The following is a 25,640-nucleotide window of genomic DNA, read 5'->3' on the forward strand; positions in this document are numbered from 1 at the left end:
CTGACCCCTGCACCTTGTCCTCTGACCTCTAAACCTGAGCTGAGCCGTGCACGTGTGTGTGTGTGTGTGTGTGCGCGCGCGCGCGCGCGTGTGCGCGTGTTTAAATATAGTTTAAAAGAATTTTAGAAAAGATGGATGAGGGGAGTGTTTATGGAATACTGGATTTCTCTTTCACACGGTAGCAGCTGATTGGAGAGGAATTGTCACAGGGAAAGGCCTGTTTTACTTTATGTGGACCCCAGTATGTGTGGTCTAGTACGTGGCTTACAGAATAACTGTTGTTGAAAATACACTTTAGTGTGCTGAGCACACTGGCTGGTGTGGCCAAGTGACAATATGTTTCCTGTTTCTGACTTCCAAGCGCCAGCAGGGAGGATGAGACAGTCAGACCGAGGAGCGGAGCTGGCCGACAAGGAGGGGACACTTGCCACGGTCCCCAACCCTGACAATGGTATGTGTTATCAGAATTCCTTTTCTAGACGAGAGAAGACTTATAGGAATATCCGAGTAAGCGATCAAGTACACAGGGATGCTCGCTGTGACCCTCCCCGGGGGCTTATTCTGCACCTTTGCCCACCAGCACTACTGTTGATAACCACGGGAGAGACTGTCAGAGACAGACAATTGCCATGGGAGAGTCAGAACCCTGCCAGGCCACACTGTTTTACATAAACTCAGAACTGGGTCAGTTGTTCACAAGCAGAGTAACACTTCAAAGATTTTTGTTTTTATGATGAAAATAACTGAGGATTCATACATATTATGTATGTAGTTCCTTTACTCGGTAGAATGTTGAAATTTATGTTAGGAAGCCTAGAAGGGGCTGGCGAGATTGCTCTGTGAGTCAAGCTGCTTGTCATCAGAACTGGCGGCCTGAGTTGGAAAGAATCTACTCCCTCAAATTGTCCCCTGACCTTCACAGATGCACACACACACATACACCCTGACCTCCACAGATGCACACATGCACACACACCCTGACTTCCACAGATGCACACACATGCACATATACACACCTTGACCTCCACAGATGCACACACACACACACACTCTGACTTCCATAGATGCACACACACACCCTGACTTCCACACATGCACACACGCACACACACCCTGACCTCCACAGATGCACACATACACACTCTGACATCCACAGATGCACACACATGCACACACATGCACACCCTGACCACCACAGATGCACACATGCATATGCACACACACATGCCCTGACCTCCACAGATGCACACACACACGAATGCACACACACATACCCTGACTTCCACAGATGCACACACACACAAATGCACACACACACACCTTGACCACCACAGATGCACGCACACATGCACACACACACACGATAAACAAATAATGTGAACATGTTGTAGTGGGCGGGCCAGCCAGATGGCTCAGTAGGTAGATGTACTTGCTGCTAAGACTAAGTGCGTGAATTCAGTCCTTGGGACCCGCTTGGTCTAATGAGAGACCTGGTTCCTACAAGTTATACTCCGGCTTCCACACAAAGGCTATGGCATTCATGCCCCCTGTCCCACACAAATGAACAAATAACAAATAAATAATTCAATGTAATTTTAAAACTTTAAAGTCTAAAGAGAGAGGTTTTCAGTAACATTTTCAATAAGTATTTTCAGAAAGAGCACAAGTCAACAACTGTGTTTGATTTCAGAGAGAAGGTCCAGAAGACAAGTGGATGATTTAGGGATAAATTCCTGTCTGGTCAAGGGTTAGAGGGGAACGTGATCACATTATTCTCACGGGATCGCGTGTCTATACATTGCCACCATTTTATCTGATGTTAGTCTCAGCCCTATGCAAAGCTAGCTTATTTGCAGTTTGCCAAAAGGAATTTTTTTCACACAGTCACATGGTCTTCTGAAATTTACAGCCTAGATGATGGGATAGGGCTTGGAACCACCCTCAGGCCTTCAATCCAGTGTTGTTCCCACTCGTATAGAATGTCTGGCAAGCCCAGCATTGTGAGCAGCTTCAGTGGTCACACCGTCTTCCTTGCCGCCTCTACCCACCTGCTGGGCTCTGTCCTCCTCCCCTAGGCCTCTCTGGAATCCTGAGGCTCCTCCTGCAGGAGCTGAGTCTTTTCTACAGCCGAGATGTGAATGGCCTGTATCTCTTGTATGACCTCCTCCACTCGCCGTGGCTGCAGGCTCTGCTAAAGGTGAGTGTGGAGCCTTTGCCCGCTCTGGCTAGCAAAAGCTGATGCGTTGGTCGGGTCAGGTTGCTGGAAAAGTGTGCCAAAAAGTGTTAGTTTATTTATTTGATTTTTCTAAGTAAAACTGCATCTTCTTTGTTTTGCATACTTTTAATTTCAGAGCCGAAACAAAACTAAAAACAAACAAACAGCAGCAGCAGCAGCAACAAAAAGCTCCATAAAACCTCAATACACAACACTCAACCTTGCTGTCAGGGGAGGGGAGGATTTTCCTGTCTTAAGACACAAGGACAGGAAAGAAGAAATGGGCAGAGAGCCGGATGGATGAAGGCTAGTCATGGCTGCTGGAGGAGCCATAGGAAAAACAAGGCAAAGCCGGCAGTCTTCCCAGGGGGTACTTTAATCTGCTTCCATGAGAGACTCCTCATAACACACACCTTCAATCCCAGTAGCCACACTAGTTGCCATAGAAATGGGGGCAGTGCACGCCTTTAATCCCAGAACTAAAGGGAAGAGACAGCTCTCAGACACAGTCTCATTCTGAGATTCCTGGAGGCAGGATCGCCATTTCGGACTGTGGTAGAGGTAAGAGCCAGTGGTTGGCTGCTTTCCTTTTCTGACCTTCAGGTTGAACCCCAATTTCTCTCTCTGAGTTTTATTAATCGAGCTTCGATTCTCAGCATCCTCACCTAGGAGCCAACTGTGGTCATGGTTGGAGTTGTTCTGAGGATCCGCAAGCGGGAAGCCAAGAAGCAAAATGTAGCTATTTCTTTTTAATATTTATTATGTATACAATGTTCTGTCTGTGTGTATGCCTGCAGGCCAGAAGAGGGCACCAGACCTCTTTGCAGATGGTTGTGAGCCACCATGTGGTTGCCGGGAATTGAACTCAGGACCTTTGGAAGAGCAGGCAATGCTCTTAACCACTGAGCCATCTCTCCAGCCCCTTAACAGCAATGCCATGGGGTCCTTGAGAGCCTTGTTTTTGACAGTCCCAGTCAGCTACTGCAGGATCTCCACAACCAGGTGGTCTGGGTTGATTTCCGAGTCCTTTTTGACTGTTATGTAGCCCCTGACAGGGCTGTTTCACAGTGCCTGGGCCTTTGTGAACTGCTCTGTTTGCTGGCCAGCACAGGTGCTATTCATAAGGCAGCAGAGTGAAGACACGTGCCTATCGGAGACTTTCGCCTTCTCCGCCTTCTTGTCAAAGATCTCCTTCGTGATCTTGTAGAGATTCTCAAAACTTGATTTACTCTCTTCCATGTCCTTCTGGTAGTTCTAGGTCATCTTGGTCCCCAGAGACCAGGCTCTTCCCATCCCATCCTTGAGCTGGTGCAGCCATACTTGTCAAGAGGACATCTGCTTCCCCACACACTCAATGAAGGTGGCCACCCATTCTTTGTTGTCAACATTGATGTAGTGGATGGACTTCCGTGTCTCCTTCATGTCAAACAGGTGCTCTGACATGGGAGTGCGTGTAATTTTAAGTTTCAAGAACTGAAGGCCCTTCTTCTGAATGTTTAGTGGATGACTTTCAAGAGTTTTCTCTTTCTGAACATTGTTTTGGAGATACTCAAAGGCAGGGTCTCAGAATCAGTCATGCCCCAGATAAAGTTGAGTTACTTGGGTATCACCTCATCGTAACTGTCCACGATGAACACACAACAGGCATGATTTGATGTTGCTCCTCTTGCTCTCAAAGGGGTCAAAGGGAGCACGCCGAAGAATAAATAGCAATGTCCTTTCTTTATTGCCCCCAACTTGTTTTTTCAGAGGTCCCTACGATGAGAAACCAGGGACCACAATGGCCACCAGCAACTCCAGATCATCTCTCCACAATCCTTGGTCCTTAAGGCCAACTCTGGACAAGTAAAAATGCTTTTATAAAAGGCCACTTCTGGCTGGGTGTGGTGTTGAATGCCTTTAGCCCCAGCACGTGGGAGGCAGAAGCAGAGGTCTCTGTGAGGCAGCCTTACCTAAGTAGCAAATTTCAGGCAGTAAGGAGTACATAGAACTCAAGTTATTTTGGGGATATGGGTGTTTCTTCCAAATAGGCATGAATATGGTCAGCCTTAGGATAAGTGCTAAGGTGATGGCCTTTAAAATTGAAGCGGTCACAGCTTCTGAATGACCAAAGATGAACATCACTTGTTTTAAATCACTGGATTCTGGGTCTCACAAGCTGAAGCCTTAGCTGGTCTGGAACTCACTATATAGACCATGCCTAGGAAGCACTTAATCCCTAATATCCCCCATCACACACACATACACATACATCAATACAAATGCGTGCACACAAGCACATCCACACACAAGCATGTGCGCACACCCCCCCTCCAGGGCCTGGAGTTTGGGTTTCATTATGAATGCCCCCCAGGCTCACTATCTTTGGTGAGCGTGGGTTCTTTATACTGAGTGCCCCCAGTCCCACTCCCACATACATCTGAGTACCAGCAGCCCTACAGCTCAGCAGGAAGCCCGTTCATCACAGATATAGACGGAGAGGCTAAGCCACCTCTTGGACCTCTTTTCTCCATCTGTAAGAGAAATCTGACCCCAGAATAAGTTGAAGGGAATCACTGTGAATCCAGGCAAGTTTTGCTTACCCAGCCTGATTCCTCATCCAGTTCGGAAAAAGAATCCCCATGAATCAGGGGAGGTGAAGCTGGAATTTGCACAAACGAATTCACACTGGAGAATTGCCTGAGGAAGGAGACCTGAACAGCTTCAAAGATCCACACTGAGCAGGGACGAGCACATTCTGAATGTCTGGCTCCTTATCTGGGACTCTTGATGGGTTGTGAGTCACACAGTTTGTGGCCTGCCCAACTGCTGAGCACAGAGGTCCTACGGGGTCTCAACCCATAAACCCCCCTGGAGAAGAGGTCTCAACCCATAGACTCTCCTGGAGAAGGGGTCTCAACCCCATAGACCCTCCTGGAGAAGGGGTCTCAACCCCATAGACCCTCCTGGAGAAGCTCCCCGTTGGTGTCAGCGCCAGGCATCTTCTCTTGCCTCCCTCACCTTAACAAGGGAAATATTTGCGTACTTTTTAATCAATGAAAGGGCTCTGGGGATATCAGTCTCCTGGAGGCAGCCAGGAATGAGGCCCCTGAAGCCCTGGGACCTCCACTCAGCTGCTGGAATCACTCAGTGTCACGTGTTCAGGTGTGAGCACAGCCACCTTGGCTGTTTCTTCCTTTGAGACCTTTACTCTAAAATGTCCCTGGTCACGTCTCAGGATCAGGGTCACTGTCATGCTTTTTCCCTTCCACAGGTTTACGACTGCCTTCAGAAGTTCAAAGAACGGAAACTGCTTCCCGTGACAACTCATGCGCAGACCTTATCCTGTGAGGTAAGGTGGCTCTACCTGGAAACCCATAGAGCCATTGCTGCTACTGTCCTCTGGCCTGGAGTGTTTGTTCAAAGGAATGGAGGTTTCTGTTGGGAGCATGCATTTTAATACATGTTCTTAACTGAGCTTAGTATAAGGGAAAATTGTCTTCCAAAATTACACACATAAATGCGCATGCACACACACAAACTCACACGCTTGCATACTGTGAGTTCAAGACCAGCCTGGTCTACAAGAGCTAGTTTCAGGATAGTCAGGGCTGTTGCGCGTAGAACTCCTGTCTTGAAACCCTCACAAATACTTTATGCTGTATTTTTTCCATCATGAATCAGGTCTTGGAACTACTACGCAAAGCTTCCAGTTCTCCTGAGATCCAAGAGCTAAGACAAGTCCTCCAGGCTCCACACTGCAAGGTAAGCACTTGCTGAAATGGACAGAGTTTGCTCATCTGGCATGTGACAGAGGTGGAAAGAGTAAATAAAAGAGGATTAAAAACATTATCTATGAATATATATTCCCTTTCTGTACATGAGCAGCCAACAGATTATACTTGAAGATATGGGACTCACCTGTGGTTGACTAATCATCCAGCCACTGCTATCGCATGTATGAGGGGGCGCCCAGAACTTTCCAGGGTGTCTTGTTCTCCCAAAAGGATGCTATCCCTGTAGAATTCTGGGCAGTCATCCAGGGTAGCTCCTGGTTATAAAGAAATAACCCCTATACTTTCTCTCCACATTGGGAAGATTTTGAGGTATGAAATTACTTGGGATATACATTTATCCGCATATTCATGTATGTGTCTTTGTGAGTTTATGTGCACCACATGAGTGCAGTTGCCTGCAGAGACCAGAAGGGGGCATCCAGATCCTTTGAAACTGGAGCCACAGGCAATTATAAGATTCCTGATGTGGGTGCTGGGAACAGAATCCAGGCCCACTGAAAGAGAACAAGCTTTTTATTAATCTGTTAACCTCTGAGCCATCTCTCCAGCCCCTGAAAGAGGTCACTGTATGCTTTTTAGCCTCTGTATCCCCTGACCCCCTATCTATAAACAGGGAGAATTGAGTACACCTGACTATGATGGAATTTGCTTGGAATTGTGCATGACACATAGGTGTGTTCATGGTTGTATGTCTTATACAGCATTGGGTCACCATCTTTGAGACACACGTGTGCTGCACGTGACATTTGCTCAGCTTCCCCTTTCTCTTCCCAGGCTTTGCTCAGTGCCCACGATACAGTAGCTCAGAAAGACTTTGAGCCCCTTCTCCCCCCGCTGCCCGACAATATTCCTGACAGCGAAGAAGCCATGAGGATTGTTTGTTTGGTGAAAAACCAGCAGCCCCTGGTAAGGAGAGCATTTCATGTTTTGTTTAGGGTTGTGCCGGGGGTTCTCAGTGATCTACGTCATATCTGATAGTTAACTTGAATGGCAGTTTTGTCTCAGTCACACACAGAGTGGAAAGCATGGTGTGATAGCCAGCGTAATTCTTCCTGTGGTTCAAACGTACTGCTGGTCATGTTTGCAAGACCAAAATATTTCTGTTTAGCATATTTCTTTTATATATAATAAACTTTTTGTGAAAGCAAGACATCTATATTATTTATTTTGTCTTTTGCACATTTTACTCAGTTCTAATACACTGGCCTACATCTTTCTCTTCTACTAATAGGAAGTGGGTAAGACATTAATTGATTCTCTAAGGGCACTTCTTTCCTTACAATCATGGACACTTAACTTTTAGACGGTTCTAAATATTCTATGTCTGTGTATTGTATGGATGCCTACCGAGACCAAGGTCTGGTGGGCTGTCCTTTTAGATGGCATGATGTGGCCGATGGCCACAGAGCAACGGGGACCCCTTCCAGCTCTTAAGAAAATCCCTGTGCTGAAGAGAGAAGCTGTGTTGTGTTAGTTGTGATAGTAAAGCCCAGGACATCTGTGTTCTCTCTGCAGGGAGCTACCATCAAGCGCCATGAGCCAACGGGGGATATCCTGGTGGCCAGGGTCATCCACGGTGGACTGGTGGAGAGGAGCGGTAAGCTGGGGTGGCACCGTGTAAGCCAGACAAAGGGGACACTGGACTCTGTGATTTTTTCTTTCAAAGGCAAGAAGTCTCTTTTTGCACTTAGGTCAGGGCCTTCAGATGTTGCTTTGCTTGGCTGTGTAGTAAAGAAACCAAGGACAAATGTTTGAAGGGCTCCAGCGCCTTGTTCAGAGAGCCCCTACATGCTACCATGAGGTACAGTCTTGTTAACATTCTCGAGGAAACCCAGCAAAGCTTCACCCCTGAGCTGTGACCTTGAACTCACTTGCTCCGGGCTCGCGGCTCCCCAATGCTGGTGTTTTAGATTCGTGTCACCACACCTAGTTCAAGACTTCGCCTCGGGTGGTGGCGCATGCCTTTAAACCCAGCATTGGGGAGGCAGAGGAAGGCAGATCTCTGTGAGTTCGAGACCAGCCTGGTCTACAAGAGCTAGTTCCAGGACAGGAACCAAAAACCATGGAGAAACCCTGTCTCGAAAAATCCCAAAAAAAAAAAAAAAAAAAAAGAATTCATCTCACCCCCAACTTCTTCCACACTGGATCTTTTGAAGAATAGTCCATTCTTTTTCTTTTCAAATGTCATTTACTCGCTACCCTGGTATCTTCAGTGTTCTTCTGACTGGTGTTTTGGTTCCACTTTACAACATCAGAGTAGAAAGAAAAAGTACCAAATCACTCTTGGTGTGGACCAAGAGGTGGATAACATAACAGACAGTTATGGCGGTATAAGTGGGCCAAGAGATGGAAAATGAGTGATCACAGACAGTTATGGCGGCATAAGTCAGAGTAAACAGGTTTTCTTTTATTTAAAATTTTCAAACGTGCTTGGGGTCATAAACTTGTAATAGTGGCCTCTGTCTTATCCCTTTGGACCCCCTCCTCTGTCTGTGTTTCTGTTCCCTAGGGTTGCTGTACGCTGGGGACAAACTGGTGGAAGTTAATGGTGTCTCAGTAGAGGGCCTGGACCCGGAGCAGGTTATCCACATCCTGGTAACTGCCGCTCTTGGTTGGTGACTGACTTAGTGATGTGCCAAGGTCCGTGGTGTGTGTGCACTTAAGTCCCTCTGGGCAGCTTCCCGTCTTCAGCCCTGGACCTTGTCTGTTGCCGTGCGACTCACCAAACTTCGTGTTTAGCTCCCAGAAGTTCTGACAAAGGCTGGGACGCTTCCCTTCACACTCTTCTTCCCCATAGGATCAGCTGTCCCCCGACACACACACAAGTCCCCCATTACCTGTGCTCGGTGGGAAACTGAGCCGGGGCTGAGTGAGGCTTCGGAGACCGTCTGCTCCCAGAGACGTCCCTCCTTCCCTAATACGTTCATACAGCTTCAGCCTCACTCACATCAAGTGGGAGGGTTTCTTCTCCAATTCTAGTCTGGAAGCTGTGGGCTCTCTGAGAAGACTCGGGGCAGTCCCTTAAACTTCCTATCAGGCCGGGGCTGCTGGCTTAGGAATGAGTGCCCGGGAAAAGCTTACTGAGTAGGAGAGATGGCAAAGACGCTGTCTTTTCCTTAAGGTGTATGGAAGGGAGACCCCACTGAGTGAGGGTCCCCGGGAAAGGCCCCCTCAGCGTGTGTTTCTGCAGCCGGTGACCCTGGTGCCCTGCCAAGAGGCAGATGGAGATAAATCGCTTCCCAGTTTCCATTTCTGAGTGGGACAGTTAGCTGCAGACCCCTGTGCTGGTCGCTGTGGTGACTGCTGTCACGAGACCTGGACACAGTCAGATACTGCTCTGTCTTCTGCACCTCTTTGTCTTCCAGGCGATGTCTTGTGGTACGATCATGTTCAAGGTGGTGCCTGTGTCTGCCCCGCCTGTGAGCAGCCAGAAGACGGTAAGAGCTTCTCTTGGCTATTCACTCCCTAATCATCTAGTCTCGGTCCTCTGACCATGTAAGAGTCTTTGCAGTAACCGCCGGCCACCGCAAAAAGCAACGTCTCTGACCAGAGCTGATCTATGGGTATCAGCATAGCTATTCGGAAAGTGACTTGACGGGCTCATCATGCCCATTTAGCAAGACATTATCAGTGGCTTCCCACGAGGGCCCATGACCTCCCCAGCCGCAGACTTTGGGCTGTGTTCGCAGCACTGAAAGTGGATTCTCTCTGTGGAATGAGCCTCACACCCAGCTGGCTTGCCACCGTTGCACCAAAGAGCTCTCACTTTGCCAGGCTGGTTGGTATTTCTATATACAGATCCACAGATAAGAACAGCTTGATGACAGGCCCTCCTCAGCGGCCTGCGTAGCCCCTTCTAGTGCTCGCTAGCAGGGAGGAAGCTTCCAGCCTCGGTCCAGTCTGTTTTCTCCACGCCCTGTGACTGGGACGCCAACAGCACCCCTCCCCCTCCGGCGTTTAGTTTACGGTGAGGGTAGAAAAGAAAGATGAGAGCAACAGGCAGAGGCGTAGGGGGCGATGGTTTTAAGTCGCGATGGTTTCTGGGCGCGCATTCTGCTGACCGTACCATTACGCACCTGCTGCCAGGTTCACGTGCGCGCCATGATCGATTACTGGCCCCAGGAGGATCCTGACATCCCTTGCGCGGATGCTGGATTGCCTTTCCTGAAAGGAGACATTCTACAGATTGTGGACCAGAATGATGCCCTCTGGTGGCAGGCCCGGAAAATCTCAGACCTTGCTGTCTGCGCAGGCCTAATTCCTTCTAGCCAACTCCTGAAGAGGTAAGGAAGGTCGCTCTAGGCGGCAGAATTAGGCCATCGGGCTGTGCTTGGGACGTTGCGTTTCTGAATGTCTGATAAAGACGCAGGCAAGATGGAAGAACATAGACACCAAAGTTGATAAACCAAACTGTGAGTTTATGGACAGACTTCCAGCTTCTTAAACGCTAAAGAGGACCAGGAGCATTATATCAGCCGGAAGGGAGAGAGAAGCACTTGTGAGACTAGATTAAACCTAAAACCATGCCTGAGGTCTCAATATCAACCCAATACCCCATTCGTGTGATGGAATGCAACCCCCAGAGCAGTAATACTAAAAGTCAGGGCCTTTAGGAGCTGATTGGGTCATGAAGTGAGATCAATAGATTATAGCATCCGCAGATTATTGAGACTGTGATGAAGGGGGTGTTGGCAGGAATAAGAGGTGTGAGAAACTGAAATCTTGCAGAGTTGGCAGCTGTTGCACTGAGAGGCCCCAGGGCGTGGCAGTTGGAGGTGGGGGCAGAGGTAGAACGAGCCTCTATTGGATAAAAGATCAAAGCCCCAAGAGGTATTAGAAAGGACATTTGCCTGCTTAAAACCCCCCAGAATTACAACTTCTGCTGAGCGTATGGGAGCAGTCAGGAAGAATGGGGATTGGTATTCTAAGTGGGGAACTCTTAAAGGAAAGGAAGGTTGTTCTGGAAATGATGGTGGAATTTAGTACAGCCTCTGCCGCAGGCTCAGTGGATTAGAGCCACCCGTGGTGAGCCTGCGGCCCCCGATTCAGTGGACTAGAACCACCCGTGATGTCTTTCTGTGTCTTCTGAAGGCAGACTCAGCGTCACGGCCCCGAGAGAACACCACCTATGGAGTCAACCAGTCTTTGCTTTCTTTCTGCCTAGGAAGCAGCGGGAATTCTGGTGGTCGCAGCCGTACCAGCCTCACACCTGCCTCAAGTCCACCCGACGTGAATGTGCGTAGGCGAGTGCGTGCAGAGACCTCCGATTCGGCACGCACGCACATCCGGGGAGGGGGCTCCTGATCTCAGGCTCCCTTTCTGCCTCACTGTCCCAAGATAATCCCACCCAGCCCTCAGAAATCCTACCGTAGGCTTCCATTCCTTTAGTTTTCAGTTTATGAAAAGGAGTCTTAGCTTCTTTTTTTTTTTTTTTTTTTTTTTTTTTTTTTTTTTTTTTTTTTTTTTTTTTTTTTTTTTTTTTTTTTTTTTTTTTTTTTTTTTTTTTTTTTTTTTTTTTTTTTTTTTTTTTTTTTTGCTGTGATAAACGCCATGACCAAAAGCAACATGGGGAGGAAAGGGTTGTTTTGCGTATGGCTCCATATCAGTCCATTGTCGCAGGAAGTCAGATAGGAACCTGGAGGCAGGTACTGAAGCAGAGAAGGAGTTCTGCACACTGATTGGCTCTTTATGGCTTGTGTAGGATGCTTTCTTATACAATCCAGGGCCACCAGCCGAGGGATGGTAACTCCCACAGTGAGCTGGGCCCTCCCACATCAACCATTAATCAAGACCTACCCCCCAACAGACTTGCCAGGCTGATGAAGGCATTTTCTCAACAGGAGTTCCTCCTCCCGGATAGGTGTAGGTTTAAGTCAAGTTAAAAAAAAAAAAAAAAACCCAGCACAAGTCAGACACTTCCTTTCTTCTCTCCCTCCCTCCCTCTCCTTCCCTCCCTCCTCCCTTCCATCCCATCCTCTTCCCTCTCTTCCTCTTTCCCTCCCCCCCTCCCCCCCCCTCCCTCCCTCCCTCCCTCCCTCCCTCCCTCCCTCCCTCCCTCCCTTCCATCCTAGACCTGAGTTCCCACAATACACTCTCCACTAACTCAGACTTGAGAACATGCCTCCTACAGAGCATGTTGAGAGGACATGGAGTACATTTGCCAGAAGCAAGCAGATCCCCACGTGCAGACGTTCGTGAACACGCATTCACTTCTGAAGGGCAATCATAGGAGTCCCCACGAATGCCAGAATACTAATCGCAATGTTGGCGCTTTGCGCTTCTTGTTGTAAGTTAACCTGAAGGAAAAAAAAAAAAGCCAGAAACTGAACACTATTCTTTTTTCTCCCTGTTGCTAGCATTCTCTATGGAAGAAGGTAAGAAACAGGATTCAGGAAAACACCCTTACCATTCCCGCTCACTCGGCTATGGGAAGCTTTCCCTGCGGATCTGGTAGTGGGAGGGCACAAGAAAGGTGATTTTCCTGATCTGAGCCATCAAGGACGGAGACGTGGGGCTTGTTCATCAAGTTCTAGCTCTAGCGGCTCACAGCGCAGGCTCAGAGCTCAGTGGGAGTTAAGTGCAAGGTTTTGTTTCAACTGTTTGACCAAAAGGTCCTGACATCATAAGGAAATTATTATTCTCACCTCTGTTTGAAAAACTGAGATTCAGAAGAAGAGGATGCTGTCTGAAATTGGAAACAGTCTAGAGATTTGAGCTTCCATCTGGAGGCCCCATGTTGGGGATAAATGGGACCTTTGGGGATTACCTTTCTAATTGTTCTTGTTCAGTCATCTGCATGTTAATTCTCTGTCTCCCTCCTCTCTGTCCTCTCTTATATCTCCCTGTGTCTCTGTTTCTCTCTCTTCTATCTCTCATTGATCTGTGTGTCTCTGCCTCTCCCCCCCCCCTCTCTCTCTCTCTCTCTCTCTCTCCCCCCTTCTCAGCCGCAATGAGGGAGGTAGCTTTTGCCTTTTGACCAGCGACGAGACACTGTATTAAGTGTTTCCCATCACACGAAGTTTCTCTGGCCAAGATGGCTAGCAGCGCTCGTCTCAGGGTACAAAAATAACTATTTAGAAGGTAGTTAGGCCACATATCAATAGTAAATTGTGCCCTAGGGCCTATGACATCCAAGCCATAGGTTTTGGTCCAGGTTGTCAGTATCAGTTTTGAGTTTCTTTCTGTGGAACTGGCTTCAGATCCAATCAGGAAGTAATTGGATAGCCCCAAGCAATCCTGCTGGTGTTGTAGCAGTGGGGCCCTTGCCTGGCCAGCCACTGTGCTATTCAGGATCCACAGCTGGGCAATGCTGCTGATGCCTTTTCCAACAGGGGGCGCACTTTATCTGGCACTGTGAGCGCTAACCAGTGTTGCCTGAATTGTAGCGTTTCACGTCCTATTGCTCACCACATGCATTTTTCCTCTGATACAGTAGAATTTGTCTCCTCTCTCCAAGTAAGCAGTAGTCCGAAGGGTAAGACTCAAAGGTGCTCCGAGTTTGGCTGACATATCCTCAATAAAATTTTGTTCTAAACGCGGGCACACCTTAAGTTCTAGGTCCCCTGTCTGTGCTCTTTTGTAGAGGAGAACATGAGAATTGACGAGACCTGTGTGGAAGCAGGTAACATTTCCCCCGTTGAGTCACCACGAGGAGAAACGCGAACCTCCTCAGCTCTAGACGACCAGAAGCAGAGGCGTCAAGGGGCTACCGGTCCCTTCCTCTGGAAGACCTGTGCGCAATGAGCCCAACCATGGGTCTCTGTTGTGGCTCTGCACTTGGGGGGAGAAGCAAAGCTGGGGGTTCTGCAAATCTCCAGGGTTCCATCTTGGAAATTATCTCAAGACGCAGAGATAGCCAGTGAGGTGTGGGCACAGCCGGAAATGCCCACGCTCCTTGTGGAATAGACGAAAACAGGGCGGTACCAAATATTGAAAATGCAAAATATATTTTTGTTATTACATTGAATGATTCTAGTCAGGGTAGAAAGTAATGAGTTCCATTTCTATACTAAATGGTTTTTGTAAATTCTGGAAAGATTTCCCTCAAATTTAACGGTGGTAGCAGGATTGGCTGATGAGCCGCTAGGTTTTGTGAGGAAACAGGTCACAGAGGCATTGGTCTGATGGGTGGGCTTGTTTGGTTTTTCTTTGGAGACAGGCTCTCGCTCTGTATCTCAGGCTGGCCTGGTACCTACCACCTAGTGTAGCTTGCTTCTCACACTCAGCGATCCTCGTGACTCAGCCTCCTGAGTGCATGAGTTATAAGGATTATGCCCTGCTCTAATGGGCGACTATCTTGACGCTATGGGCTATTCTAGTGTTTAGAAAGGAAAGAAATGCTTTTGAAAGATTCATTTATATATTTCAGAGACCAGTGAATACAAGAGAATAATATGAACACTTAAAAAAAAAACAGGTTCCATAATCTTTTTCTTTTTTTAGCTCGAGGGTCATTTTCTTCCTTTCCCCCAAACAGATGTACACATACTTTGCCAGTGCTCTCTCTCCCCTCTCTCACACATACAGCGCTAAATAAATAAGTTTATGAGAACAGCAGAAGTTGTTTTAATTGCCGACAGTTGGTTTATCTCATCTCTCTCAGTCGGTCACTCCAGTCAGACGTTATTAATTTATTCCTCCTTCCTATGCCCTCTAGCTGCGAGACCTAGCATACACATCTCCTAACCTGATGACCCCTGGAGCAGTCCCCTGTGCCACATCCAGTGGTCAGGAGGAGGTTCCTGTGCTGTTCCGCTTTTTAAATTTATTTTCTTCTCTCCAATTATTTTATTTCTTTATTTAATGCTGCATCCCTCTTGGTGATCATAGCCCAACGATTGAATGCTATCTATCTCATTTAAAACCTATGTGTGCCATAGAGCCAACACTGACTCAATTTGATCTAATAAAAAGCATTTTAAAGGTAGTGTATGAGTAGAAACATGGGCTGGGCTTGCACTGCTAAGATGCAGACTTGGTGAGGACAATCATGTAATGGTACTTTTGCTTTTCACCCCCACTGAAAACCACAGATGAAGAAACCTTTGAATCTGGTAAGTTAAAACATGCATACTTTGTATTTAACTTTTAGGTATATATTCCATGTTCTGACATAATGTAAACATATTTAGAGATACAACACACACACACAGAGACAGACAGACAGTTATGCTCACATACCCACACAAAGAAGGCAGTCATTCTGGTGGAAGACAGAATTAAGACATTGCCTTGTAGTTACTGAAGCCTTTATTTTCCACACTCTACTCCACATAGACAGCAGATAAGATGGAAGCCCAGTGTTTATGAAGAATAAGCTTTCTTTTTTGTTAATGTATTACTTGTAATAATTAAGGCAGCTTCTATTGTCTGTTATTCAAGATACCATTGGTTCATTAGTAGCAGAATAGATTCCTATAGTGTTGTTTTCTGTGTTTAAATGGGCAGCCTGTCTGGGTACGCTATTGACTTGATTCCCAGTTTCCCTGCTCTCTTAAGAGCTCAATTAAGGAACAGTTAGTACCCAGATGGCATGCTTGCTAAGTAGATAAACGCTTGGCAGTCCTTGGTGATGCTCCTGTTGATTGGCCAGCTTAGTGACTCGTTAGACCTAGTCAGTTTCCATCTCTGCCTCTGAGTGAAATAGAATGTAACCTTCTTGAATTCCTGGGGGGGGGCAGTGATACAGTCTATTTTTAACTAGAAAAACAATGTAACAACAGCAGCTAAAAACCCAGTCACTTGAATATGTCTAGAAAGCAACAAGCAAAAACACCCAAACAATTTGCTGTGTGTTTAGACACCTGGCCCCACCACCCTGGTCTTCACAGGACCAGCTGGAGAAGAAAGTGTGTGTGTTAGCCTGTTGTAGCGTCTGCCCGTCTGCCTAAAACCCTTCTCAGGAATGTGGCAATACGGTTGTGGGAGAGGAGAGAGGCTTCAAGTCATCGCATCCCCTTATTGGTGCCTTCATTTGTAGTCTTCAAGGATGAACAACAGCTTCACGGGAAGTCTGGACACACAACTTGCAGGACAAATTACTGTCCCCCAACAGTGGAATCAGATCCAATAAGTTTCTGAGCCCCAACTTTGTGGTGTTCATCTGCCTTGCCAAGTTAGAGCTGTTGCTAGGGTTACATGTCTTCCCTGTGATGTCATTCACATTTATTTAATCATTTAACTCGATCTTTGCAAAGATTGATTTTTCACGTTTCTCCCTGTGCATGCTCCAATATCCAGAGGAACTTGCAGAAGGTAAGTGTCCACTTTTATCTCCTGCCTAGACCGTGTAGGGCTACGCCTAAGGTCTTTCTCTGCCACAAGGGGGCAGCATAACTTAAGAGATGACTTCTAAAGGCCAGCTGAGTAGTAACTAGTCAGTTTCACAGAAAACATTTGAAACAGATGTAGGCCATTAAGCTTTATGAATCCACGTTAGTGAGATTTCCCTGTGAATATGCTTACATAGCGTAGAAAAATGTCGCTAGGAGATGGGATTGATACGCTGCTTTCTTCATTTTCAGATTTGTTTTAATTTTTATTTATGTGTTTATGCTTGTGTGAGGGCAGAGGGATGGAGAGGGCAGAGGACACTCCCAGAGCTCTGCCCAAGGGTGACATCAGCTGGCCTGACAGCTACAGAAAGCATTTCTGGAAACCAGAGAATGAGGTCATGCACTTGCTTGCTGGATCCCTGTCTGTCCCCTCACAAATTCTCCGTTCTCTATGTTCCAGCTAAAGAGGAGTTTGTTGGCAATGGACAGAAGTTCTTTATTGGTAGGTGATGGCTGATAAGAGGTGTGGGCTTTTTGCTTGTTAGTGCTGTTCCTGCTATCTGGATACCTTCTTGAAAGCTGCCTGTGCTGATGCTGATGAACCCCTGCAAACTGCTTCATGTTCTGACTTCTGTAAATAGAGATTGTGTTTCCATATCCTGGTCGCCCAGACCCAAATAATCACACATATATTAATTATAACACTGCCCAATGGCTCAGGCATATTCCTAGCTAGCTGTTAAATCTTAAATTAACCCATTTCTTTTGATTTGTGTATCACCACGAGGCTTTTATTTATCTAAATTCACTGACTATCTTTTAATTATTTGTCAAACATATATCTGCTCCTTCTCCCCCCAGACTATGCTATAACCTCAAGAGATCAGTTTCATGGCTGCGAATTCCATCTTTCATGTCCACATTTCTAGAATCTGTCACCTGGGCAGAGCTGTCTAAAGGAGCAGGCCTCCCCGATTAAAACCTGTCCCCCCTTTTCACAAGGCAGGGGAGAGGCACAGAGCTCCAGTCTAGAAAGTTGGTCCCAAGCCTGGGTGCCCTTTGGGATCCTTGGCGGAGTCTGCCTTTGTGCCTCGCTTCCAGAATTATCAACCTTGACATCATTATGTAAGGCTGAGCAGAGTCAGCCACCGTGCAAAGGTCGGGAGTGAGGAGCCTGAGCAGGGACAGGCGGGAATCTGTGGACGATGGTGGCTTGACACAGCTCGGTGTACCCCTGGCACCTAGCAGTGGCTGTTAGATGCCATGTACAGATAGATACCTTGTGGAACTTCACTATCCGCTTCTTCCATCTTGTTTAGCTTGGCTTTTTTATTTTTAATTAATTAATTAAGACAAGGTCTCAATATGTGGCTGTCCGGGAACTCACAGATACCTTGTGGAGCATTACTATCTGCTTCTTCCCTTTTGTTTAGCTTGGCTTTATTTATTTTTAGCTTGGCTTTATTTATTTATTTATTTATTTATTTATTTTTATTTGTTTAGTTTGATTTTAACTTTTTAATTTTTGTTTGTTGACTGATTGATTGAAACAAAGTCTCACTTATGTGGCTCTCTTGGAACTCATTCTGTAGACCAGGCTGGCCTCGAATTCCCAGAGACCCGCCTGCCTCTGCCTCTTGAGTGCCCGAATTAAAAGCGTGCGCCCCTGCACCCGGCTCGCTAACTGCTCCTTCCAGCGGGTCTCTGTGTTGTCTCGCCTCTGACATTTTGTTCATTTCCTCCCATTTTTAGCCGGTTTCCGCCGCAGCATGCGCCTCTGCCGCAGGAAGTCGCACTTCAGCCGGCTGCACGCCAGCACCGGTTGCTCCTGCAGCTGCTACGGTGCAGTGGGTGCCCCTTATGAAGAGGTGGTGAGGTACCAGCGGCAGCCAGCAGACAAACACCGCCTCATTGTGCTCGTGGGTATGGCCCGTGATGCGCGCTGCTCAGCCCGGGAGGTTGTCCTTCTAGATTTAACGTTTGTGTTGGCAGTAACAGTAAAAGTGGGACTCTTCGCAGACCCCTCTGTAGATATGTTTTGAAAGTCTGTGTTTATGAGAAAGCTTTCCAAGGCCAGCGTTCTTTGCCTTTTCTGCCTCCTCTTCTCCTTTGACCTACATTTGAACATGGTATGAACATATCATGAACATGGAATGAATATATCATGCCATGATATGCAAAAACCCGAGTATTAACCGGTTCTTATGTAATGAGGTTCTATCCGAGTTTTACTTATTACCTGTTTGGAATTTGCATGGGTAGGTGGTCACTACAACATATGAGAAAAACACTCTTCAAATTCCATTTTTTTAAAATATTTATTTATTTATTATGTATACAATATTCTGTCTATATGTATGTCTGCAGGCCAGAGGAGGGCACCAGACCTCATTCCAGATGGTTGTGAGCCACCATGTGGTTGACCTGGAATTGAACTCAGGACCTTTGGAAGAGCAGCTGGTGCTCTTAACCACTGAGCCATCTCTCCAGCCCCCAAATTCCATTTCTTTAAGAAAGGTTTAGCCTTTTTTTTTTCTTTAGGAGGTGTCTAAATAAATCTTCTGGGGGTAACTTTGACAAGAAATGGCTTGGGTGATCTGACTTTGGGATCAAGACCTCTGCAAAACTGGCTCCCTGGAGAAGTATAAAATGATGTCACCGCCGCCGTGGCTTGTTGAGTTGTGAGCAGGTCAGGCCCTTGCAGAACAGAACGGGCCTGGCAGCCACTGCAGCTACTTCTCTGGTGGTGCAGACTGTGAAATGAAATGATAAAGCCCTTTGTGTTTCGGGCAGGACAGCAGGACCTTATTCCAAGTGTGTATTCTTGTAAGTGTGGGCCCTGAGTAACTGTGCAGGATCTCGGCCCGTGTGGCCAGTCCCACCTCCAGGACAACATGAGGGTGCTTGCTCAGCCGCCTGTTAGAAATGTCACTGCATCTGTAGGACAGCCCTGCATTCTGATTGTGACTTTAGCTAAAGAAGGGCCCGCTGAAGTCTCGGAACGTCAACAGTAGCGGACCCTGTCTGTGACTTCACTCCCGTACCTGGATGCTGGGGTGGTTTGAGTCATTTCACAGGTCACTGGAGTTTTCTGGTTTGTTCCAGTTCTGAAGAAGGGTTTTGACAGATTTTCCTACACCGGCATTGGCTCTCAAGCGCCTGCTGCAGACCAACTGGGGGATGGTGTAGCACGTAACCCTGTGTACCCACCTCTGATTCTCTCTGCTCCGTCTGTGTTCAGGACCTTCTGGCGTTGGAGTCAACGAGCTGAGGAGACAACTCATCGGGCTTAATCCCAGCTGTTTTCGAAGCGCTGTGCCGCGTACGTTAGTTTTCTTTCCTGGTGCTTCATGTTTTGGTAAAACCTTGTCTCTGATTGTACTGATGTCACTTAACTGTGCCGTACCACCTTGCTGGAAAAGTGTAAGGACTGGCCCTTCAATAGTTCTACCGGTATTTGTTTCAATAACTGTGCCGATTGACTAGCATGTGGTATATACGCTAGGCTAGCCTTTCAAGAGATGGTTTTTCTTTTCTCTTTAAGTGGAAGTCAGTGGGCAACTTGTGGGAGTCAGATCTTTCCTTCTGCCGTATTGGCTTCTGAGAATCAAACCCGGTCAGTGTAGGGCCTGCACTACTGGACGGTTCGTGAGCCAGGCAAGGGGCTGGAGATTGAAACACACACACACACACACACACACATACACACACACACACACACGCACACAGACACGGGCCGCCCTTGAAACAAGAATGCTAACTTTATTGTGCTCCAGGGATGCTTGTATAGGGATCCTTAATTGATAGCCACGCCCCAGCTCTTGGGATTTTCAGCTGTAAAACCCACCAGAAACCACTCCCCTGCCATCAGGAACTCATGAGGGTCTCGTGCTCAGAGCAGTGCAGGCACAGGAGAACAAGCAATTACTTAGTCTTCTAAAGTTGCAGTTACTTCTTGGTAAAATAGTAATGTACCTGGAGAGAGGAGTGAGATACCATGAGCTGATCAGTGCACTATCTAAACAGAAGATGCTGGTGGTACCCTGTGAAGGAACAGACGTGCATTTTAGGCCTCGCCTTTGGGTCAGCATTACCTGATCTGAAATAGCAACAGGTGTTCCCTGGCTGATATTTACGATACATTCTTTCCCATCCTTTATGAGCAATCAATAAAGGTTTGTAGTTGGTGGAATTTGACATGGCAGCTCTCACCTTTTCTCACCAATTCTTATTCAGCATCTTGTCTGTGATGCATTTGTTTTTTGTTTGTTTGTTTGAGTTGGGAATCTCAATCCAAATATACATTTGGTAACAAATCAAAACATTTAGAAGATTCTGAAATGCTTTATACTCTTCCCTTGTAGATACCACCCGTTCCCCAAAGAGTTACGAAATGGACGGACGTGAGTATCACTACGTGTCAAGGGAAACTTTTGAAAGCCTCATGTATGGACACAGGTAAGGCTCAGAAGCCAATTCTTCCTTCTGGTTACTGGAAAGTAGTCCGTTTTTAGGCATTAGCCAAAGTTGTTGGCAGTAACCCCTCATTTCTGAAGACGCGAGAAAGGAATATGCATTAATTACCAGAGCCCCGGGATCAGGTTTGGGAAGTGGGCAGACTTGAGCTGCAAGCTTCAATGGATTTGAAGAAGTAGATACGTCCTTGGTTGTCTACTGTGGTTTTCTTCTTGTTGTTGTTTGTTCTGTTTTCTCCTGAATATCCAGTCATTCTTTCTGTGCTGACAAGATCCATGCATCCCATGGGAGCTCACGTTTGTGTCCTACTTAGCTTTCTGTTGCTAAGAGAAACACCATGACCAAAATTAGGTTGGGGAGACAAGAGTTTATTTGGCTTATACATCCATGCCCCAGTCAGTCACTGAGGGAAGCCTGGATAGGAAATCAAGACACGAGCTTGGAGGCAGAAGCTAAAGGAAAAGCCAAGGAGCTGCTTACAGGCTTGCTCCTCTGTTCTTACACAACCCAGGACAGCCTGCTCAGAGTGACGCCACCTGTAGCAGGCAGGGCCCTCCTATATCAGTTATTAATTTAGAAAACGCCCTCCCAGACTTGCCTAAAGGTAACCTGATGGGAGCCATCACTCAACTGAGATTCTCTTCCCAGGTGAATCTAGCTTAGTCAAATTAACAAGACAAACAAGCAAAACCCAACAAACACAGATCCTAGTACTACTGCTAATGTTTTACTTGTGGAGAGTCGTTTCCTATGTCTTGGTCTCACAGGATGCTGGAGTATGGCGAGTACAAAGGCCACCTGTACGGAACTAGCGTGAATGCTGTGCGTGCTGTTCTTGCGGAAGGAAAGATCTGTGTCATGGATTTGGAGCCTCAGGTGGGTCTGTGTAGAACATTTTCCATCACCCTAAAGTCACAGATGCATGTGATCTGTGTTGTGAGCACGCCCCAGACTGTAACTGAGACATTTTGTTCAGATAGACTTTTAAGAGTAAGGCCACCTCTCGCATCTCAGCGCCGGTTTGTTCCTCGGAATGTAAATTGGCAACGTTTTGCTTTTGGTTGGAGAGGAAGTCTTTTATTTCTCACACCCAGAACCAGGACCTGGGTGGACAGCCATTAAGAAACCAGCCCCAGTCTTTCTTGCTTTGACAGTGGTTGCAAACTTGTCCAGGGAACCTCTTGTGGAGGAGGATATTGCTTTAAGCAAAAGACGATGCTCGGCGTTGGCATAAATGTGTTACACGCCTGAACCACGCGTGAAGAGAGCTGAGGTTTGATCGGTGTTTGTGGAGGCCCAGCTTTTTGATCCTTTCATTCTCCTTATTTATTTAACGATATACTTGCGGCTAAAGACAACCGGGGGAGCGCGATTTGTTCTTTCTTGAGTAGAGTTGGGGGTTATGAAGATGGACGTGGTGTCCGATGAGAGCTGCTACCTAGAGGAAAGGGAGGTGAGAGCAAACGGACCTTTCCAGAAATTTTCTTTGATTTTGTCAGATGAGGTCATGCAAAGGAGTCTACTCTCACTAAACAGCATTTTGTCATGTATAACATTTATTTCAATAAGTCAATAACTAGTCATAGCTAGGAAGAGGAGGGGCTAAGATTCTAATTTAATTTTGGTTCTAGAGCCATATTATTATTAAATTGTTTTGATTTTATAACTGAGGACAGGGTGCATGAGACTATGACCACACTGAGTACAGGAAGCTAGGACTTTCTATATTTAATTTTCAAATATGTATACCTTGTATTTGAATGTGCTGTGTGGAAACCAGGGGATGATTTTCACGAATCAGTTCTATCTTCTACGGTGGATTCCAAGGATCGGACTGGGTTCAGCAGGCTTGCACGGCAGATGCTTCTGCCAGCTGAGCTTTCTTGCTGGCCCGCATCTGTCTTCTAACTGTGCACTTGGTTTTTCTGTGCAGGACATTCAGTTGGCTCGGACTCATGAACTGAAGCCCTATGTCATATTTATTAAGCCACCTAACATGAGTTTCATGAAGCAGTCTCGGAAAAATGCTAAGATTATTACCGACTACTTTGTGGACGTGAAATTCAAGGTACATCAAGTAGAAATCCTGGTATTACGTTCAGTCATGGCTAGGTGGAAGGACGGTCAGGCTGGGCCGAGGATGTGTCACCGTTTTTGTCTTTGTATGACCCTCTCCTCAGGAGCATGTCAATAAAATGGTTTTTTTTTTTTTAAAAAAAAAATTAGTTATTTCCACAGAATCCTTTGAAGGTTTTAATGAGTAATGTCTTTACAAGTTATCCTTTCCAGCCAGATGGTAATGACACATGCCTTTAACTCTACCAGCACTTGGGAGCAGAGGCAGGTGAATCCCTGGGTTCAAGGCCAGCCTGGTCTATGGACGCAAGTTCCAGGACAGCTAGGGATGCCCAGAGAAACCCTGTCTTGAAAAACGAAAACAAAAAACCAAACCAAAAAACACCCAAAATCACCAACAAATTTTATTAGATACTAATTACATATATTAAAATAAGATTTAATAAATTCTGTGATGCTTTTTCCTAGCTTAACAAAAGGACTCATAAGCCACAATTTGCAAAGCCAAACAAATTGTTTATAAGCATATTTGTATTTTTGAATTATTTTTACTTATTTTTAAAATGCTGTAATGAGTGTACCAACACACACACAGAGTAAATAGATGTATAAATTTTAGATATTTGTATACAGTTTAGTAGTCTTGACTATACGTATGTGTATATATAGTTTTACTACATATACACACATGTGTGTATATGTATGTATGTATGTATTTTCGAGACAAGGTTTCTTTGGGTAGCCCTGGCTGTCCTGGAACTCACTCTATAGACCAGGCAGATTTTGAGCTCAAAGATCTGCCTGGCTCTGCCTCCCAAGTGCTGGGATTAAAGGCGTGCACCTCCACAGCTAACAACCTGGTGTCTTACTGCCTGTTCTATTCATATTTCTCAATCTCTCCGAAAGGATGAAGACCTACAAGAGATGGAGGACTTAGCCCAAAAAATGGAGAGTCAGTTTGGCCAGGTTTTTGATCACGTGATTGTGAATGACAACTTGCAAGATGCATGTGCCCAGCTGTTGTCTGCTGTACAGAAGGCTCAGGAAGAACTGCAGTGGGTGCCAGAGGAATGGATTTCTCCTGGCACTGAGTCTTAATCAAGTCCTAAAGACCCAGTATAGCAACTGCACTTGAAAACAGCAGTGTTTGACCCACTAGAACTGCAACTGTTGCCATGTTGGAGGAGGCCACTTGTTCATTTCCAGGCTGCTCTGCAGCTCAGACCCAAAATAACCCACAAAGAAACCATATTATTTAAATCATTGCTTGGCCCATTAGCTCTAGCTTCTTATTGTTAACTCTTACATCTTAATTTAACCCATTTCTATTAATTTGTGTATCGCTATGAGGCTGTTGTTTACTGGCTAAAGCTCCTGCTTCTGTTTCTGTGGGGCTACATGTCTTCTACCTGACTCCACCTTCTTTCTCACAGCATTCAGTTTAGTGTCCTCCCCCACCCCCCGCCTTCCTCTATTCCCTGTGCAGGCCCAAGACAGTTTCCTTATTAACCAATGGTATTCACAGCATACAGAGGGGAATCCCACATCACTGCCGCTTACTGTATGGCTATAAATAGCATTGTATAATTACATGGAGCTATTCATTTGGCTCAGTCAAGTTTTTCCATCCTTTCCTCATTGGAGCTGATGCTAGGAACGTGAATAATGCTAAGTCTCTAAATGTGACAATATTCATGTGAGAATTACAGATTTCATATGGTGTTTGTGAGATTTAGTTTTTGAAAATTTCCTCTAAATAAACCAGACAATAGTTAATGGTTGAAACTGTATTTTACTTTTAAGATATTTTGTCTTCTGTTTGTTTTTTACAAAAGTGCCTAGTTGACCAACTCAGCAAGAATGGCTCACGCACATACCTAATAAGTGGACCTATAACAATGTTATTTCCGAATCAGTGTGATGTGGGGTTTACCTCGGTATGATGTGATTACCATCAGTTAATAAAGGATCTGCTGTGGGCCTATAGCAGAGCTATAGGGGAACAGAGATAGGCAGGGAAAACTAAACTGAATGCTGGGAAAAAGAAGGGCAGAGTCAGAGAGAAGCCATGGAGCCTCCAGCAGAGACAGACCTGCTGAAACTTTGTTTGTAGGTCACGACCTCCTGGTGATGCACAGATTAATGGAGATGGGTTAAACTAAGATGTAAGAGTTAGCAAATAAGAAGCCAGAGCTAATGGACCAAACATTGATTTAATTAATACAGTTTATGTGTGATTATTTCGGTTCTGGGAGGCTGGGGACGAACAAGCAGCCTCTTCACAACATCAGTGCCCAATTTAGTAAGGGGCAATGGACTAGTTCTGGGGGCCTGTATATGAGCAAACTCCAAAATGAGGACTCTTGGTTTCCCTAGATCCGTCACTTCCAGCGGCATTCCCTGCACCCACGTCTGTTCATCTTCTTCATAGCCACACTGCCCTCCATGCTACAAGATTTAAAAAAAAAAAAACCTCTCTCTCAGCGGCATTCCCTGCACCCACGTCTGTTCATCTTCTTCATAGCCACACTGCCCTCCATGCTACAAGATTTAAAAAAAAAAAAACCTCTCTCTCTCCCCCCCCTCTCCTCTCCCCTCCCTTCCTCCTCTCCCTCCTCCTCTGCCCGCCTGTCTCTCTGTCTCCCTGCCCCCGTCTTCTGTTGCTCCTGTCCCGGGCAGGTCTCTCTTTCCCCCTTTTTACATTCCCTTTCCCTTAATAAAAACCCCTCCAAGTGAACTCTGTCGCCTGGCGTCTTCCTCTTGCACGCCACTTTATAAAATGACAACCAAAGGATTAAAAAAGCTCGTCCTTTTCTTAACGTA

The 25,640-nt window shown here is 46.3% G+C and overlaps 1 protein-coding gene across 1 annotated transcript; it reads left to right on the plus strand.

The window, feature by feature from the left end:
* The first annotated feature begins 375 nt into the window (after positions 1 to 375).
* Mpp4 (MAGUK p55 scaffold protein 4) lies at positions 376 to 25,206 on the plus strand. Its single transcript, XM_050159154.1, has 21 exons — positions 376 to 451; positions 2,076 to 2,197; positions 5,469 to 5,546; positions 5,879 to 5,959; positions 6,766 to 6,897; positions 7,507 to 7,588; positions 8,501 to 8,586; positions 9,357 to 9,428; positions 10,078 to 10,274; positions 11,156 to 11,220; positions 12,348 to 12,365; positions 13,574 to 13,612; positions 15,024 to 15,044; positions 16,231 to 16,245; positions 16,726 to 16,767; positions 18,018 to 18,188; positions 19,507 to 19,587; positions 20,630 to 20,723; positions 21,509 to 21,617; positions 22,675 to 22,809; positions 23,724 to 25,206. Exons 1-21 carry the CDS (start codon positions 376 to 378, stop codon positions 23,913 to 23,915), a joined length of 1,908 nt encoding a protein of 635 aa, XP_050015111.1. The 3' UTR covers positions 23,916 to 25,206.
* Positions 25,207 to 25,640: the final 434 nt, after the last annotated feature.

This window comes from Alexandromys fortis, unplaced genomic scaffold, assembly GCF_014885135.2.
Source record: "Alexandromys fortis isolate MF-2015 unplaced genomic scaffold, M_Fortis_MF-2015_v1.1 scaffold_65, whole genome shotgun sequence".
In the NCBI taxonomy this organism is placed as follows: Eukaryota; Metazoa; Chordata; class Mammalia; order Rodentia; family Cricetidae; genus Alexandromys; species Alexandromys fortis.